Source organism: Quercus robur, chromosome 5, assembly GCF_932294415.1.
Source record: "Quercus robur chromosome 5, dhQueRobu3.1, whole genome shotgun sequence".
In the NCBI taxonomy this organism is placed as follows: domain Eukaryota; kingdom Viridiplantae; phylum Streptophyta; class Magnoliopsida; order Fagales; family Fagaceae; genus Quercus; species Quercus robur.
Window position 1 is genome coordinate 83,693,819 of NC_065538.1, and position 21,275 is coordinate 83,715,093.

Below are 21,275 nucleotides of genomic sequence, written 5' to 3' on the forward strand. Positions count from 1 at the left end.
TATAGTATACTAAGCATCAATCAAATTCATATTTCATTATCTTAATTTTGGGTAAGCAGCTTTGTTCCCAGAATGATAAAATAATATTTTTGGGAAATCATAACTTGCTTCCATATATTAAGCTTCATATGATTAAAGTGACCTGTAATGTAACCCGAATAACTTTGGTTATGACTTATGAGAAAGCTGATTGAGAGCTCCCTGTACAGGTTTTTCTGCGTTGTCCATGCAAGAAAAAATAGAATCACTATAGCAAGCTTAAAGCAGAGATCAAAAGGAAAAATAAACAGTATTAAGCAAAATGATGAACTCATTTTTATTGCACCAGCATAATTCATGATACAATGAATCACCAACAAAGAGCTAACTGCTTTAAATATAAAGGAATATACACCTCAAATGCTTTCCTATAATATAACTATTTCTGTTAATCACATCTATGAAATCACAACTTGACAAATTTCTCACGGTTTTGTATACATCCCTTGCATTAATGATGACAAATCATATTCTTTTCCTGATTGTGTTGGAGTGACTGAAGGTACTGGTGATGCTGCAGGAGCCCCATTCACTCTCATGCTTGTCAAACCATAGGTTGGAGCTACTGGCCCTACCATATACATGCTGCAACATAAATGACAAAGACCATGTTAGGTACACCCTGGGATTCTTAGACTCCTGTAACAATCATGGTTGTTGTTATTTTGAGTTTAGATGAACTAGATAAACAAGCAACTCATAGGTAACCCAAGACATTAATTTCTGCATTGATTTTTCTCACATAAAACAACTCGTGGCTGTTTATGTCTGTGTGTGTTTATGAAACCCAGTCATTTTCTAAATGATCGCGCTGAACAAATTAGCCATACCTCCTTGAAAAGGGAACTGAATTCCCTGTCTGATACATGTGTTGGAGGTTTCCTATCTGGTACAAGAAAGCAACAAGTTAAAAGTTGGAGTTATAATCTAAAAGTAATGGGATGTAAGCTTTATTTATATGAACCAAGCTTCTAAACCTGCATATATTTTTGTGGATCAGCTACAGGCATCATCATTCTGGGAACTTGATGGCCCATACTTCCCCAATTCTGATTGGGTATGAGAACAGCATCGGACTGAGGTTGATGTACAATGGCAGGAAGTGTTTGGGAGCCATTCGCCGAAGCAGCCATAAGGAATGATTGTTGTTGGCCTAGCATTGTCAGTTGTTGTTGATGGATAGAGAATGGTGATGCCATAGTGGACTGCATGAAATCCAGATCTGAAAAGGTTAGAGGGACATGACCATCTTTAAGTATAGAAACAACAAAAAAGTATAAACAAATAATAATCAGAACATCATAAAAAAATAATAATAATAATAATTCAGTCAAATTCTCCTTGGTTTACGCCAAATATTACCATATTAATTTTAGATGCCAAAATTTCACATTCAAGCGACCCAGAACAGAATGTAAACTTGATATTTAACCCTTAACCCACTTACTTCACTATAAACACGTATACAAAAAGAGAACATATATGCTCCAAAATAAAACTTCAAAAGAGTGTTTTGATCTTCTGCCAAGTCAGTTTCATGCTAAGACTGAATTTTTTACAGTCATCAGTCTTCAGAAGCAGCATGTTATGCCCTAAGTGCCCCATAATATCTACAGCGGCTTCTGAAGAATTTGTAAACAAATACCTTCTCGAAGAGGTTCATAACATCATTCTTCACATCTTTCCGGGGTTCCACTGATAAGGAATTTGTAACCAAGGGTGAATCTTTAAAAAGATCTTCAATTCCGTTCTTGGATTGTATCTTGCTTTCAACTGACTGTGATGGATCATTTTTCTCTGCTGTTAACTTTGCTTTGGGAGCTGCAAGTTGAGGGGGTTCAATGTCAAGGATTACTATGGAAGAAAATTACCATAATCTAACAATTATAAGGAAGAAATTATTAAAGTGGAAACTGCAAGCTGGAAAAAACAATATTAGTGGCAAAAATTACTCCAACAATAACATAATTTCAAGAAACTTACAATGGAAACTGACCCATGCATTATCATCAACAGCAGATGTCTCAGAGCCTTTTTGTCCAGAATCGCCCATGGAGAGTAAATTGAAAAGTTCAGTTGCATAATCCACTTTGGGTGGTGGGACAGCAGGGGTAACAGTAACTGCCTGTTTTGCCAATTCAGCCTTTGTGACTACTGGTTCTGATTTCTGCAATCTTTCTTGTGGTTTTGGATCAGAAATGACCTGTACATTAGCATCAAAAGTTTACTGGTGTTTCAAGTATATATTAATTACAGTGAATGAGTTCTAGCTTAAATGACACTTCCTTCTCCCATAAGACTGGGTGGAGAGAAAAGTTGTAAAGTCAAAACCCACTGGGTGCGTGTAATATATCAATCTAAAAGAATTAGATACTAAATGTGATACAAAATTCCATTTTCCATTAGATTTTTATCTTCAAATTAAATAGCTCATTGAGATGTTAAGACATTGACCCCATATTACAGGTCATATACCTGATGGAGAGAAACCATATAAAAATTTCAAATCTTCGGAATAATTTTTTGAATGCGTGCATCCTTCAATCTTTTGAGTTGGTTTTGCCAAGAAAGGGATAACCATTAGCTGGAGTAGGTCCCATAAAAGTATGGTCCTTGGAGGGGAGATAAGGATACAATTCTATCCTTCAACATTATAGCATCATTTTTCACCAAAGCAGGTTCCAGTTCAGAAATATGCCAAAGAATCCCCACTAATTTGTTCTAATGTGATAGGCCTTTAAACAATCCATTCACCATAAACCTTGTCCTTGCATATTAATCTTTCACATTAATGTTTCCAAGAGTGTGAATGTGTTCTGAAATTTTCACACTTTTTTGTGTGTGTGTGTGTGTGTGTGTGTGCGTATTTCCTGAATAGCTCCCAACTGTCCATGCTTCCCGGCTAGCTGAAACTATATACTCTACCATGACAAAATTTAATGCCACTCGTATAAGATAACATTAATACAATTCTACGCTTGAGAATAAAGAAATCATAATAATACAGTCTAGCGCCAAAAAAATATAACAAAGTAAAGCTAAACGCAATAACTTTCCCCTTGATGTAATATGATTTTCTTCTATTCAAATGGAGAAAAGAAAATGAACAATGACCTACCTGTTGGGATACTTCAACAGCTACAGGAATGCTACTTTTTGAAGTAGTTACCCTATTACTTGTTATGGGTGGACTAACAGCTTTCCTTTCAGAAGAATGTTCAATATTTTCTGTAAAAGCATGCCAACCGTTACTTCCAGGTCCTGGTCTATTAATTGAACCCTTCTCTTCACTCACCCTTGACGAAGATATTGCTTTTGCATCCCTTCGAACCCATCTTTTTTCTTGATACCTAGCATATATCAGTGCCCTAAATCGTAAGCCCAGAACAAACAAGAGCGTAATAATAGGACTGTTCTGTACCAATCAAAACAATAATACTCAACAGCTTGTCAAGTCATACTTTGTACGGATGAAATTTTCAATTGCAACTCTGTCATAATTAGGGGGCAATTCTGCTTCCCAATGGCTATTTGATTTCTCATTCCCCATAGCTGTTAGCAATAAAAAAGAAAACAAAAACAAAATGACTTTCAGCACCTTGTATCTTGACTTAGAAGTGACTTGACTTCTATTAAAAAAGACTCCTCAGCCAAAAAATAGGTGGTGCTTACATTGGATAAATGCAATCTGCTCGGGAAGCCATGTGTCTAGAGTTGCAGATCTCACCTGCATCAAAATAATTCAGAATAATTATAAGCATGTCACAGAGATGTGACTATCACTGCAAATGGTTAAAGCTTAATTTTAAAATGAGAAATAGAATGGGGTATTGATAATTAAAGAAAAAAGTTGTACTACCTTTGATATATGTACTCCAAGAGATCTGTGGATCCCTGAACATTGCATGCATATGAAAATTCCAAGATTCACACTAGCCCATCGTGGAGCTCTGTACTAGCAAGCAAGACATGGTTACAAACTAAAACTGCACAAACCATACAAGTAATAAGTTACAAATAGCTAATTCTACATGAGTTCCATGTTCTTTTTTTTCTTTTTTTCCCCTTCTCTTTGATAGGTTGGAATTCAAGTGGATAGTAAAAAGTATCAACATTGTCAACTCCTCTACTTTTATCATACAACACGTGTTGTTTCAAACTCATAAAACAACAACTTAGGAAGGTAATATATTGTTAACTCTCCTGGATACCTACTTGCTTTTGCAGTCAGCACATTCTCTGTTTTCTGGTAATTTAAGAAGACCCTCCAATATCTGTAAACAAGGACACCAGATATGATGAAGTTCATTATAGATCATAAAGGTAGAGGAAAAGAGTGGTCACAGAAAGAAATTGGCTATATACAGAATTCAATATGTGGATAAGAAATCAAAACATAACATGCAGGGGCATAATGCAAGGAGAAGAATGATCACAGCAGGCCAAACTGGATTGAAAATCTCACATATATGTGCCCAAAAACAGAAATTTGAAGACTAAATGCAGCCTGTACATGTTTCAAGCCATGCTTAAAGACTGCCACAAAATAGACAGCCTTCTATTATCCTTGCAACAACTACGTAGTAGTGCTGTAAAGTGAGGCTATAGTTTATTTGAGTGGGCTTGATTATGTATTATAGGGAGAGATGGTGCATCGCATGATTTCATCAAATACCTATTTATAGTCAAAAGGGGCTTATATGTTTTCATGTCTCTCACCATTTTGCTTGCAAAGCATTTTGTTACTATCAGGTTACTAGTTTGAAATGTAAACCAATTGTAAGTGGCCATTATCACCAAATTTGAAAATTATAATATAAAAATGAAAACCCAGAGAATTCTTTGCAGATACAAAAAGAAAATATGACCTTTACTTTGTAAAAGTACTAAGAAGGATGTATAAAGGCTAACAGACTCAAATCAATATTCTCCAGAAATGGAAATGCCTAATAGCAAGATTGTGGATAAAGGGGCAGACGTAAACTTCAATCATCCATCATTGGCCCTCTATTAAATTTGATTAGAATCTTTAATAATGAGATAAGCTTTAGACGTAGCTTTTGAAATCAGCATATCACAGGCTAACCTTAAATTACATCCATGGCTGAACTAATGATCACCAACTAACCTTAGTAACCACATCCACATGTATTATTGTACAGTGTCCTCCACGGCTGAAGCAAGATGGGTTGTGAATCAACACAACAGACTGCTCTGTGTTACATGTTGGTACTTGATTTTTGCTTTTCACTCACATCAGCAATTTTTTTTAATATATATTTTTTATTTCATTAAAATTTCATTTTCAACAAGAACTTAAAGCTGAAGAAAAAGGGTGCAAACAAACTACTTCACCAGTCAGACCATACATTCAGTGCACTGCATCCTATGCATGGGAACATAATTTTAGCATAATGCTGGGAAACTTGAATTATACATTGTGGTCAGTCTTAAAATCCATCAAGTGCTTTTCTTGCTAATATAACTCCCTCAAACACAAAGGAACAATTATTTCATGTATACACCAAAGGTAAACTAAATGAAAAAAATTTGAACCACAAGTATAAAGTGGGGGCGCATGCATGACATAGAGAGGAACAATAATTTCATGTGAGACACCTATGGTATACCTAAATGAGAAAAATTTTGAACCACAATAATAGAGTGGGGGCAGAAAAAGAACTGAAAATACAAGAAAAAAGGGCATATGGCCTGTTCAACTTGCGCTCACAAATAATTTAATGCCACCAACCAAACAACTCTGATAAAATATGTCTAAACAAATACATGAACCACATTATATTATCTACTACTCTCCTTCAAATTACTTAGCCAAAAACAAATGAAAGAAAGCTTTCAGGCTCCATGGGCAAAATATCACATTGCTAACGAAAGTGTAAGTATGATGGCTTATTAAGTACCTAAGCAAGGCTTGAGATTATGCTTAATGACCAAGTCCACTCCTCTCATTCTTCACAGGACTTAGCAAAGAAAAGAAAAATCTAACATGAGGCAATTTATTTGCTAACATAATTGAATTTATTGAAATCTATACATGTGGTCCACCACACAAAACCACAACTGAAATAGTGGGCCTTCATTCCAAACACCCTGACATCACCAAGACACCAATAACTTTCTCAGCTACAAATGAAGTAATGAACTAAATACAGACTTGTTTTATGTTTTTTGGGTATATAAATGACCAGACATAAGACAGAACAATACTAGTATCATATAACCAATTCTGTTTTGAAAAAAGATGGTCCAACCCATTATATTATCTTATCATTTTTTGATGCCCGTGAATTATGGGCAAGTTGATTTAAAGAACCTCTTAACTGTAATAACAAGTTGAAAAAACCCATAATTCTTGTTGCAGACCCAATTAGGATCTCGGCCAAAACCAGATGCAAATTATTCATGAAAGCATTTATATTTGCCAAATTATTGAGTTTGAAGCCAAACCCATCATCAGAACAATAGTTTTGAATCATGTTTAGCTTAAAATCCATTATTCTTCAACCAACCAAAAAACAAAAATAACCATATGAAAACAAACCCATCAGCACAGGAAACACTCAACTAAGCTTAAAATCCACACTTGTTCAAGCAACCCATAAACAAATTCAACATAAAAATTCGAACTTTGTAAGAGATGAAGAGAAAGAGAGACCTTTCTGTGCTTGGCATTAAGCTCTTTAGAAACACTAGCCTTCTGGTTCATGATGAGAGAGACTGTTAAAATTCTCTTTGTGTTTCTCTTCTTCAAAGTTGCAAAAAGACACCCTTTTTGTTTTTGCTTTTACAACATTAGAATCAGAGAAAGCGTAAAGAGAAAGAGAAGGTTTAAGAAGAAGAGGAGAGAAATGAATGACTAAGAGAGAGAAAGAGGAGAGTGGGTTTTCCTTTTCTTGCTTTGCTTGAATGCTTCACCTTCTAAATTGTCTTTACTTTGTTGCTCTGTTATGTTCTGTCATTTTTAAAATATTTTTGATGGCCGTGTTGTGTTAATAATGTCAAGTGTTTGTTTGGACTTTTGGTGTACAGTAGACACGTAAGTGTTTGATGGAATTTTTCTTTCCTTTTTGGTGGGCAGACTCTAATGAGTAATGACAATAAGCTTTTTGTTCTTTGGTCATCAGTTCACGCGTGGCTGGCTGGCCTTGCTGTCTCTGGATTGCGACGGCGCCCTTCTCTTGGTTTATGTTTTCAACAAGGGAATAACTTTAACCAATGATATATTTTAAGAAATATTGTAAAGAAAAAAAGTAACCGAAATTATTTTGACAATTTTTTTATTTATTTATAAAAGTGGTATAAAAATTTTCATAAAATAATTAATTAACAGATGTTCTAAAAGTACCATTTAACATGACTCTTGAAACAAAAATCCAAATAAGATATTGATGACTAGGATGTCAATGAGACGGGTTGGATCATGGGTGTCAAGATGAAAGCAGGGCATGTTAGAGATATTTTGTTAATCCTAATGAGAGTGATAAGATAAATAAGATATAAAAAGAAACGGCATTAGTACAGTGTTAAGAGAGAAAGAGAGATAGGTATTTTGGAAATAGTTTTTTTTTTTTTTGGGCTGATAATTCAATAGTTGGGAAATGAGGAATTTGAATCTTGGATGTATCCATTGAAGATATCCAAAAATGCCAAGCAATTGAACAATGTAGCTATTGGCTAAAATGGTAATGAATATGTATAAAATTAATAAGTTATAACTAGGAATTGTATAGAAATAATATTTATATATACATTAGGTGGGGTGCGGCAAGTAAAACCCAACCCCATCTTGCATCTCTTTGGAACGGGAAAATTTTGTTTAAGGCGAAGCAGAGTAGGATGAGTCAAGCGCAATAGGATGTTTTTGCCATCCCTAAATTGGCTCAATTGGTATTTTTTTTTTTTTTTTGAGAAACAAAATAATATAATAATTTGGTAATTTTTTTTAGAATAATTTATTATGGAATCCACGTTTAAAATCTTATCTGCCTCATTTTTTTAGAATTATTATTATGGGATTGATTTGATAAATTCAAATCTTATCCTATATATCTTAAAATATATACATGTTTCGAGACTAATCTTGTTAATAGAGGACGATTCTAAAAAAAAGGATTATAAATACTTTCTTTTAGATACGATCGAATTTTAATATATAGCGTCTGCTACATGATGATTGTTCTTTATTATTAGGTCATGATATCAATTGATTTTTAGTGTAGGTAGAGTTTGAATTTGAAATCTCTTATATGATGTCAAAAGAGTTAATTAGAACCCACATAAATAAATATTTTGTTAAGAAAAGAAAAAAAAAAAAGCGTTGACATATTTTCAAGATATGTATCAATTAATATGCATGATTTCTCATAGTTAATTGAGAGCCAAATCAGCTAATGAGTGGCGCAATAAAGGGCGATGCTACACTAAATTCCCATGGAAAAATTTGCTAAATAGCAAAATTTTAAATAAGTTTGATTAGGTGCTATTTAGCAAAATTTTAGGATTAGGTGCTATTTATTTAGATACGTAGTACTTTTTTGGAACTCCAGTTTGTCGAATCCTAAGCATTATGTTTGAAGTGAAACTCGAATCCTAAGCATTATGTTTGAAGTTAAGCATTATGTTTGAAGTGAAACTCGAATCCTAAGCATTATGTTTGAAGTGATTAAATTGCCATAATGCTTGGAACTCGAGTCTGACAAACTTGAGTTCCAAAAAAAAAAAAAAAATGCTATATAACAAAATAAGTTTGACTCGATACTTTTTTCTTAAATATTTTCAAAAATTACGCTATTTGGCTAACTATGAGAAATGACATATGTTCTTATTACATGACTTAATAAACTATACTTAAGTGATGATTGTATACAATTTATGTTAAGTGATTCAAGTGTAAGGGACACTTGTCATATTTTTATTGTTGGTTGTAACCAAGTTTGTTACCAAATTGAGGGAGAGAGGGATTCAAACAGTGGATGTCTCATTTGAAAATACTAAGAGGTACCAACCAAATGAGTTAGAAGGCTCTTGCTGACTCCCAAATTTTGGCAGCAACTATTGGGCCAATTTATAATAAAATGTTGTGTTTTCTTTACAAAAATATATCTGAAACTGAACATTATGAAGTTTAAGTAAATTCAATATTCATCAACCGGAATCTCTCGACCTAATCGATTGGGCAACCCAATCAATCATACTAGGAAAGCTGTATATACATAGGGATATTGTCTGTGGAATTATTTTATATAAACAACAGATAAAAGAAACCTTGATTTGGTTTGGTTGGACATGTTATAATAGACTTTTCATATTAGTCAGCTCAGCATGACTCTGATGGAATAACAGTCATATTCATCTTTACAACTTGCAAACGACCATTGGTGCGGATGAATGATTAGTGTTAATCGTGCTAACTTTTGGTAATTGAGAAAGTGTCACAAGCAAAATATTAAAGCATTGGACCACGAATATATAATTAGTTGATTAGTTAATCAGGAAAATATGAAAAGCTAGGAATGATTGAAGAGAAATGCATACCCCCAAAGTCAAATGTTACAGCTCAGGTACTCCATAATTCTATATCTATGTTGTCGGTATTTTGGTGTCTATCAATATGCAATATTTGGACTTATTTTGGCTCCAATTAACTCCTTCAATTGCAATGGAAAATGAATGAAATCATTCTATTTTCATGGAACATCCACACAATGCTTATTGTGGTTTCATATTCAAACCATATTGGGATGGTCTAAAGAATATAGAAAAGAAAGATTTTCATTCTTCTTTTATAGTTTATTGCTGGACCATAAGTCTTTTTTTTTTTTTTTTTAGAGAGTTTCAATCTATAGTGTCCGCTTCTAATGATAGCTCTTTATCATTAGATTAAGACACCAATCAGTTTTTGGTATAAGGGGAAATGAACCCTAGATCTTTTGTTAGATTCTTTTGGCATGCTCGCCAATGGTGAAATTGGACCATTGCTACTACTAATCATAGCTTCAGCAAGGATGTAATCTAACATTAAGCAATCTTTATACCAATTAACTAGAACAAGTTAAGAGGGCACATGGCAAAGCTGGAAGAAGCTTAGTTATATAATTGACATAATAACTATATAAAAGCTTACCACTGATGCTTGTTCAACCAAACCATTAAACCAAATTCATTACAAAAATCCCTTTGCATTAATTTATAGAGTTGGATAGGAAACAGTGAGTTTCTTCATGACAACACTGTTGTTGTGTAGTGTATACGCCATGTATAATCACAGGTTGTATCTTGTGGGAATATATGTATTACCTGACCTAAACATTTGAGCAACCAAATCAATGGCATCATATGTGGAGGCTTTTAGCTAGCAACTCAGGTTGTATTTGAATTTTGCTGCTAGCCTTTTCCATTAAAAGTCAAAGGGCTAAATTTTCAACCTTGGGGGTAGGGGTCTTTTTGTTTGGTGTTGACATGTGTCAAGAGGATGACACATGATTTTGATTTTTGGGCCCTGGTTCTTGATAGGGAACCAGATTCGAAACTTTTGCCAGGTCATAAACTGCCAACAAAGCGAATCCGCGGGGGTGTGCATGGTGCATGCATACCGTTTTACACTCAAAATGAGAGGTTTGGTATATGATTACTTTCAGTGAGTCTTGGAGGAACTTAGACAAGAGCTCATGGATATAGAATTGTTGGGTATATTCATTTAAGTAATGGATATTATCTATATAATAATATCTAAAGCTAAAGTGTAATATCTATTATTTTTATGCTTATATTGAGTCATATCAGCGTAATACTTTGTCCATTTCAACTGTAAGATCTATTAGTAAATAATTAAATGAGTTAATTTAATTATTTTGTCCAAATCTATTAATACATAACGTCATTTAGGCATTTTAAAAAAATTAATATTAATAAAAAAATAAGATATTTTAAATAATGCATCTTATGAATGTTTTCATTTAAAATTTTAATATAAAAAGAACATTTAAACTATATCATTTACTAACTACAAAGTGATATTATTTTTTAGTTTCACATCAATAACATAATAAACAAATTCCTAATTATTTTTTAGTTTAAAATTAGTCAATCGATTATGATATTTAAAAAAAAAATTAATAGCATCTTCTCTATTTATATAAAACAATATTATAATTATGCAAAATATATTATATATTCAATTACATAAAACTTATAAAAATACAAAATACTTTTAAATGAGATGCATTATTTAACATACAAATTTGACATTATATTCTTATAAAATAATTATATTTTCCTACCATTGCGTGAGTTTGCAACTAGTATAAAATAATAATGAGAAGACTAAATGATTATAGGAGATAGTTGGACCCAAACTCATTGGCATGAGCATAAGTTGCAACCTAGTAATAATAAAACGAGAGTAATGACCCAAACTCATTCTTTGCCTCTCCCTCGTGTGTGTATGTGTTTGTTTCTCAAAAAAAACAAAAAAGAGTAATTGTCCCACATTACTTAAAAAAGTGTATTGTGTGTAGTATAGCTTGTTTACCCTCCTTTGAAAGTTATCATGACTTTTGAGTGGAGTAGTGGTGTGCCTTGTGTTAAAACCTCTTTCTCTCTTAAAAAAAACTAGAGAAAATTCATAATCAATGGGTGATTAAGTGATGGGGAAAATGTAACTTTTTTACATTTTGAGGGAAGTAAAACTTTTAGCCAAAATTATTAGCATTAAGAAGGGGTTTACTTGTGTTAGGTTATTTTTCAAGATAGAACCTTGATTATGAGTAATCATATTTTTTTTGAAGAGTTGAGTGTTATTGAAACTGAATGCTCGAAAATGTGTGAAACACAAGAGTTATTTAGACCCCTAAATCAAAGTTACGGCTCGATTGATTTTACTCTAACTTAATATTAAGTGCGGAATAGAGTAAATGCGAACGGATAAACAAACAAGCTACTCTAACCCATAAATATTATAACACAGCAGTAAAATGAAAGATAAAAGAGTAGGGAAGAAGAATGCAAACACAAGATAATACGCCGATGTGTTATTAAAGAGGAAACCGAAGAACTCGGTGAAAAACCTCTCCGCCGCCCCCCAAGCGATAATCGATCCACTAGACAATCAGTTGTGATACATGGGTTAGCAAGAGACCCTCCAAGCCTAATCTACCCGATGTACCTAATCCCTCCAAGCTCCTACTCTAACAAGTAGGGGTGTGCAGAAAACCCATTGACCTGCCAAACCCAACCCGACCTGTCGGGTTGGGTCGGTTTTTAAGGCTTGGTGGGTTGGGTTGGGTTACAAATTTTTTTTTATAGCGGGTCGGGTTGGGTTTGGGTCATAAAATTACAAACCTGCCAAACCCGACCCGACCCACCCATATTTACTATATATTTAATATATTTTTTTTAAAATCAGCTGTAGGGCACTTATATATATTTAAATATATATATATATATATATTATATTTAATAATTAAAAAAAAAAAAAAAAAAACCAGCTGTAGAGCAGCATTTCCTTGGTCCCTCCTACTAATACTAATTTAATATATATATAATATTATATAATTAATAAATTTTTTTAAATAACCAGTTCTTCCTATCCTATATAAAAGTCAATTAATTCACGCAAATCTTAACAAATTACTATTGTTGTTTAGTCATTAGTGTTGTTTGCCTTTAAGGAGTTACATTGATACTAATCTTTAGGTTTTTTTAATATATTAATATTAATATTTTTTTTTCTATTCAATTTAATAATAATAATAATAATAAAAAATTTGTCAAACCTATGAGTTCAACCCTACCCATATGGGTTGGGTTGGACTTATGTGATGAGTTGGGTTGGGTTGAATTTTTTTTTACCCATCATGGTGGGTTGAGTAAAAAAATCCCCTCAACCCGACCCAACCCGACCCATGCACACCCCTACCAACAAGGCTTCTCGGAACCGTGTCTTGTCTAACTCTCCAGATCCCACAACAAGCTCCATGTTGCATCTGCCATCTTTGGCTTCTTCCAATGCTTCCCAGCAGCACCAAAATCTCACTGAACACTTTGAAATGGTGTGGTAAGTATTTGGGCTATCAACCTCTCAATGATACGGAAATGGAGAGGTAGGAGTTGAGGAAAATCCACAAGCAATTGTGTAGATGATTGTGGATATAACAATCTCTAACTTTCAAGGTTTGTGGCTAGGGTTTTCTCTCTGAAGCACTCTTCAACTTTCGTGGGTAATGTGGATATATATAGTGTAGGTACAGAAAGTGTGTATCAGATAGCACAGTTTGGCAAAACAGAATGTTTCGCGAGTGTCTCGCGAGAAGGCCTTACCTGCGAGCTACTCGCGAAACACAACTGTCTCCATCTGTCCTGACTCTTTGCATTCCAGTCATGTGCAAGGCACATGCATCATTTCGTGGGATGCTTAGTTGCAAGCTACCCGCGAAAACTCTTCTGTCTTCAAATGCTTAAGTCTTCACACTTTCTCTCTCTATCACACAACCCTTACAATCAAATCCCATAATAAATACAGGGTATAAAAGATTGAATAAAATTACAATCAAATTTGGCATGGAATAAAAGCCAACAAAACACATAGTTGTAAATTACAACTTTACAATCTCCCCCTTTGGCTATTTCGTGACAAAACCCCTAAAACAGACTCTAGACTTAAATGTGAGTTTAGGAATAGTGGCAAAACTCACTCACACCTAATCTAGAAGTTGTGAAGCACTTGGACGTATATACCTGTAACCTGAAACACTTGCACACAAACAAAACTTTCATTAAGCTTATTACAAGTTGAATATATGGTACGAATATGAGCAAGTAAAATGCAATCAAGTTTGTAAACACTATAAAACATGTAGGCATATTTTGATCATACAAGGACAGTCATTAAAAATGACTACAATGATCATTTAACAAGTAAATGCTCATCCGGACATGCAAATGCAATGAAGATCACTCACAAGGATCAATTGCATGTTCAACACACAACCAATGCAAAATACATGAAGTATATGCATTTAGGATACAAGATCCTACTAGGGTACAAGTGTGAGGTACTTAAGACATATTAGAAATATCTTAAAAGCACAAAAAAATGCTACAAAGCAATAAGGTAAACACATACTACTGAATATAAACTGAAATTTAGAACAAAGTACTGAAACTTTAAGCTAAAGCAGTAATAACAAGAAACCAACAATTATAAAAGCTAAAGAAAACGAAGGTAAACTGCCTAAATGAACCAATGTTTCTAAGCCCTAAGCTATGCTCCCCCTAACTGTGCAAGCTCCCCCTTTTTGACCGGAATGGCCAAAAAGGCTAGAACTAATCGGACTCTGAATCTGAACCATGGGCTACTGACAAGTCGTCGATCTGAGAAGATAATGCTGTGATCTGACCCTGGACATAAGAAAACTGGTCCGCGGTGTGCTGCATATGGGAGTCTAGCAAAGTATATAGCTGGTCCACTCTAGCAAGAAGACAATCAAGTCTGTCGGGTCCTCGTGTAGGTGTTGAAGAGGATGGTTGTGCTGAAGTCTCTGGTATAGAAGTGAATCAATCAATCTCCTCCTCTATATCTCCTCCCTCGTCCTTAACACGATCCCGTGGTATCGTATGCACACTTGTTTTGGAGCCTTTAATGTGAGCTGTGCTTCTAGTCACAGTGTATGCACCAATGGGATAGTCCCTTTGAACGACTGTAAGACCACTCGGAAGTTTGAGTCTTGTCTTCGCAATTAGGCCCATAATTAGTGAGGGAAAAGGTATAACTATTCTGGAATTTTTCTTCTCAATGCTCCTCTTTAAAATGTGGAAGATGTGTCCACAAATATCAATCTCTTTGTGAGTGAAGAGATCGTACAAGAAGATTGTCCTTGGAATGGACAATGTAGTGAGGTTGGTGACCAGGTATAAATTGTTGATCATCACATGAGCAAGGGTTCTCATCTCTGGACTGAATGAGATTGTGTTCATGGAGGTTTTCTTAGGAGTACCACCAAGTATCCTTACCATCTCCTCAGTAGATTCCAATCTATCCTCATATTGCCCCATGGTTGGGTGTGAGGGAGGACAAGCTTCTAAGAACTCCCGAATGCTATCTCTAGTGATGACAAACTCTTTGTCCTTACCTAGCAATTTATATTATCCCCTTCAACACTAGCATTAGAGAAAAACTCTCTGATAATCTCTAAATACACTACTCCAACTGGATTCAGTAGTTTTGTCCATGTCCTTTCCTTGAACACTTCAGGTATGAAAGTGTCCTCAAGGGTTTCCAACTTAACAACCCTTTCCATGATAATGGTTGCTCTTTTGTAGCGGTCATTATATTTCAAGTCTGCCTCCATAGACTTAAAGCTGTCAGAATCTATGCATGCACGCTTTGATGTTGGTTTCTTGGAAGCTGAATGTTTGGTAGGAGACATCTGCATTAGGGAACACGAAACAAAAAAGAAACAAGTGCATAAACACAAACCAGAACACAAAACTTGATTAGATTCAAGTTAGTTCTAAACAGAGTAAAACAGCTCAGGACAGAGTATAACCTTCTCAAAACAGAGCAAACAAACACAAAACAACATGCTATAACAGATAGAACATGTAAACATAAACACAATGCACGAAATTAAGTGACTGTGCATGTGTGTGCATGTGCTGATGCAAGGGAGTGCAGCATGAGGTGCATGGGGTGTGCCTAGAGGATGCCTAGTGTGTGCATGGCATGGCATTGAGGCACAATTTGGGCAAAGTGTGTAGAACACACAATCATTGATCAAAACATGTTAAACATGGTCAATCAAGAGTAAACCCAAGCAAAGGAACTCACTTGAGTCTAATTCAACACAAGAATGTCACTAGGACATTTTGTCAAACGTCTAACATGCAACAGTACACAACACCTATGAAAAATGCATGAACATGATGAAATTTGCTTAAATACATGTTTAAAATGCCTCATGGGGCCAACATAGATACAAACATAGCAAATGGGGCTCAGCCCAATCAAAATTTTGAAAAAAATTTCACAAATTTAAGAACCCCAACCCAGTTTTCGAAAATCCCCAATTTTTAAAATCCTAAGCTAAAATTTGCATAATCTAAGACAAAAATGAAAACAATGTTTAGGAAAACATACCTTGAAGTGATTTTGGAGAGATTGTTGCTTGAAAATGATGGGGTTTGAGTGAAAATTGATTTTGGGTTGAAAGGGGTTCTAGAGAGGCAGTGCAAGGGAAGTGAAGAAATTTTGAAAAACTGTCACATTTGCTACATAAAAACTGAAAACACGCGTTTTTCGCGGGTTAGATAGTCGCGATATTAGTCGCGAGACACATTGAAGCTTTCGCGAGAAGTTTTTAGTTGTGAAACAGTCGCGATAGCCTCAGTATGAAAATGAAAATTTTTTCAGTTTTTGCCTAAAAACATTTCGCGAGAAGAGTTTAGTCGTGAAATACTTGTGAGGCAGTAGTGAGACCCTTTGTATGAAAAAGTGACTTTTTAATTTCCCTAAAGCACATTTCGCAGGAAGCTCTAAGTCGCGAGCTTCTCGCGAAACAGCCTCTAAACCAATTTTTAAAGAAAAACACAAAAAATGCATTTTGAACAAAAACACAAAACATGAAAGTATAAAATCACTTTCAAAAACATATAAAACACTCAAAAATCTTTTTGGATTTGATTGACAAGTGATTGAGCATATACATCACATTTGAACATGTACAATCACACAAATGAGATAAGCATTAATTGAATCAAAGTCTTGTGTGTTGTGGGTGAGTATTAAATGTGGAATAGTCCTTAGACCAGAGTGAAGTTTCAATGATCAATTCAATCAAGTTATACACAACTAATACTCAGTCAAGTGGACTATCTCAATTATAGAAATGAGCATATATGACCTCTTACAAGAGAATGATTACAAAACTTAGAAGCTTTTCATTTGGCTTCTGCATAAATCATAACATTTGATCATTTTTGGATAATACATCTCTTTTTGAGATCGTTACTTGAAATTTTTGATATTTCAACATTAAGAGGTAGCCTTTGACTTTTTGAGCACATTACATTTCAATACAAGAGTCGCTTTCCATTTTTCCTAGTAAAATACTAGTATGTGCGACAGGTTCTACAACTCATAATCTCTTTTTCATTTTGAGATTTGCATTTGGTGAGCTCTATTGCAAAAACAGAAAGATAAAGGTGGGAAGATATATAAGCACAAGTCTATGCAAGACAATTGACAAATCATTCATGACAAGCTTGAAGATCTATTTACAACAATCACCCATAGTTTTCAAGATTTTTCCCACAAAGATAAATGTGCATACATAACAAGCTAAGCTCGTAAATGTACTACGCCATTAGTACGAAGGTACTAGACCAAACTCTTATGTGATATACATAACACAAGCGATTAAACTTTTTGAAGATTTTTCAAATTTTTATAGGTTTTTTAATTTTTTGAACACACCCAAAAACAGAACAAGTAATGTAAGATCAACAAAAACAAGTATAAAACAAAACTTGTAAAAGAAACATGCTATAAACCGGAAGCAATGCATGACAAGATGCATGAACCTATAATCCTAAACATTGGAAGTATTAATGCATGGACATAGGAGGTGATCATGCATAAGTACCCTTTTGCACCCACACTTTACGAGTGTTTTGAGTGAGAGCCTTAGATGGCGGGGTACGACCAACATAATTTTCAAACCTCGGAGTGAAGCTAGCAAGGTATAGGGATATGTTCTTTAGCATTTCCATCACATCGCCAATGAGATGTCCTTTACTGTTTCCCTTAGCTTATGCTCCCCTTGGTCTTCTCCTTGAAGTTTCTTGACCACACATCGAATCAGCCTTTTTGAGTGCATGGAGCTTGAAACAATTCGGCCTTGTGTGTCCTTGTGCGCCACAATGATGACACAAATGCTTTACTTGAGGCCCCCTTTGATTTTTGGGTAATGACTTCCTTTTTTCCTTTGGTTTTGCACCGAAGGTCCTCTTAACTACAACAGGGGTCTCAGTCTCAGGCTTCACTTCTTTAAGTTTCTCATCATTCTTGGCTGAAACAAACTTCACTTCCTTCTTGGGTTCGTTGCTCGAACTTCCTTTTCCGATATAACCTAAATCGATCTTATCATGTGAAGATTTCTGAGAAGATAGCACATTGTCAAGTTTCTTGGTGGAAATGCGCTCAACCTTGACATTTGCTTGAATGATTTCAAGTTCAAGAAACTTGATCTTAGAATAAGCTGCAACCAACTCTTCTTTGAGTCTTTCTTCTTCACACTTTGATTCCTTAAGTTGCACAAGTATACCCTTATGCTCTTCTTCAACCTTTTTCATCTTTTTCACAGCAAGGTTAGCAACTTTGGCATATTTGCCACAGTCTTCAATAGAGAATCATAGGATTCCTGAAGGTTGTTCACCCCTTCATTTTGGTATACATCTTCATCTTCGGATTCTTCAATTTCATCATCCTCAGATATATGACCAAGTTCATCAACCAAATTGCTCAAATCATCTTTTGACTCAACTGAGGCAATAGCCATAAATGCCCTGTAATTCCCTTCACTGTCACATTCTCCTTCAGTGTCTGAATTTGAGTTGTCAGAATCACTAAGGATAGTGGCAAACACTTTACCCTTTCCTCTCAGGTAGTTAGGACACTTCTTCTTGAGATGGTCATGACCATTACATTCATCACACACAATTCCTTGAGGGGATTGAAACTCCTTTCCATCTTTCTTCTTAAACTCCTTCCTATCACCTTTGGAGGATGAAAACTTTCCTTTGCTGAAAGGCTTCCCATTATTTTTCATCTTCAAAAATTTTTGAAAGTTCTTTGCAAGGAATGCTACTTCTTTCTCCACATCATCCTCTTTGGAGGAGTCCTTCATTCTCTCGGTGATGGTTTTAAGAGCAAGATATTTGTTCGATTTATGAGAAGGCAGTCCCAACTCATATGTTTGGAGAGATCCAATTAGCTCCTGGATTTTGATCTCATCCAAGTCTTTACTCTCTTCTATAGTTGTAACTTTTGCTTGGAAGCTCTTCGGTAAAGACCTCAAAATCTTTCTCACCACCTTAGAATCTTTAATCTTCTCTCCAAGATTGAGCTTAGCAATTACAATTTCACTGAGCTTTCCATAGAAAGAATCGAAAGCATCATCATCTCCCATCTTAAGCTCTTCAAATCTAGTGGTAAGCATTTGGAGCTTTGTGTCATTGACTTTCTTGGTACCCTTATAGGTAGTCTCAAGGATTGTCCAAGCTTCCTTGGTTGTCTCCACATGCGATATCCTGTGAAACTCATCATGGGACACACCACAGAATATAACATTAATGGCCTTACTATTTGCATTAGCTAATGCAAGAGTTGCCTTGTCCCATTCGGACTTGGCTGTTGTGGGTTTAACATACCCATTCTCAATGGAATCCTATACGGATTCATCTATAGCACATAAGAAAGCCACCATTCGAACCTTTCAAAAGGCATAATTGCCCCCATCAAAGAATGGTGGGGCATTGAGAGATTGTGACCGGTCCATCACAAAGGGTCAAGGATCACACTCAGGTAATTAAACCACAGTGAGTGTACCCGCTCTGATACCAATTGAATGCTAAAAAATGTGTGAAAACACAAGAGCTATTTAGACCCCCAAATTAAAGTTACGGCTCAATTAATTTTACTCTAAGTTAATACTAAGTGCGGAATAGAGTAAATGCGAGCGGATAAACAAACAAGCTACTCTAACCCATAAACATTATAACACAGCAGTAAAATGAAAGGTAAAAGAGTAAAAGAATGCAAACACAAGATAACACGCCAATTTGTTATCGAAGAGAAAACCGAAGAACTTGGTGAAAAACCTCTCTGTCGCCCTCCAAGCGGTAATTGATCCACTAGACAATCAGTTGTGATACATGGGTTAGTAAGAGACCCTCCAAACCTAATCTACCCGATGTACCTAAACCCTTCAAGCTCCTACTCCAACAAGGCTTCTTGGAATCGTGTCTTGTCTAGCTCTCCGAATTCCGCAACAAATTCCATGTTGCATTTGCTATCCTTAGATTCTTCCAATGCTTCCCAGTAGCACCAAAACCTCATTGAACACTCTGAAAGGGTGTGGTAAGTATTTAGGCTATCAACCTCTCAATGATATGGAAATGAAGAGGTAGGAGTTGAGGAAAATCCAAAAAAAATTGTGTAGAGGATTGTGGTTATAACAATCTTTAACTCTCAAGATTTGTGGCTAGGGTTTTCTCTCTGAAGTACTCTTCAACTTTTATGGGTAATGTGGGCATATATAGTGTAGGTACAGAAAATGTGTATCAGATAGCACAATCTGACAAAACAGAATGTTTTGCGAGTGTCTCGCTGGAAAGCCTTTCCCGCGAGCTACTCGTAAAACATAGCTGTCTCCATCTGTCCTGACTCTTCGCATTCCAGTCATGTGCAGGATACATGCATCATTTCGCGGGATGCTTAGTCGCGAGTTACCCGCAAAAACTCTTTTGTCTTCAAATGCTTAAGTCTTCACACACTCTCTCTATCACACAACCCTTACAATTAAATTCCACAATAAATACAAGGTACAAAAGATTGAATAAAATTACAATCAAATTTGACACAGAATAAAAGCCAACAAAACATATAGTTGTAAATTACAACTTTACAGAAACTATGTAAATGACCTTTTGATCGAAACAGTTAGTTTTAGCTTCTTCCCACCATTTGACATGAAAATTGTATCCCCAAAAAGGAACGATAGAGTGGAACATATATATAAAATCATCTATGAAAGAAAGTAACAAAAATAGCATGCATTATATTAAAACAAATTAAAACCAATCAAATCAATGAAAAAGATAATCAACAGAACAAATACAATAAATATAACACCCTTTTCCAAATGTTGCAAAACTGACACTATTTGAAGCCACCATTAGTGCAGGTAAAATGAGATGGGAGTGGAAAGGAATTAATAATAATTAAATTGCTTGGCTATACTTCAATTGCATATGAAGTATATGAACTTCGAGGCCAAAATTGGGAATTAACCCTGTTTCTCAAACAATATAATTAGTAGGCATTATTACAAAACTATATTTTTTACTAACATCTCGAGTTTAAAAAACTCGATTTAGGACCTATAAATTGAGTCTCAAAGACTTGGTTTTCATGGTTTGATCACATATGATATGGCGTT

At 35.0% G+C, this 21,275-nt stretch overlaps 1 protein-coding gene across 1 annotated transcript; it reads right to left on the bottom strand.

The window, feature by feature from the left end:
- Positions 1-292: 292 nt before the first annotated feature.
- LOC126727439 (ADP-ribosylation factor GTPase-activating protein AGD5-like) lies at positions 293-7,006 on the bottom strand. The gene is made up of 11 exons (XM_050433116.1): positions 6,716-7,006; positions 4,255-4,313; positions 3,899-3,989; positions 3,712-3,766; positions 3,501-3,591; positions 3,158-3,389; positions 2,023-2,242; positions 1,685-1,860; positions 1,017-1,244; positions 870-925; positions 293-624 (listed from the first exon to the last, which is right to left on the bottom strand). Exons 1-11 carry the CDS (start codon positions 6,764-6,766, stop codon positions 465-467), a joined length of 1,419 nt encoding a protein of 472 aa, XP_050289073.1. The 5' UTR covers positions 6,767-7,006; the 3' UTR covers positions 293-464.
- Positions 7,007-21,275: the final 14,269 nt, after the last annotated feature.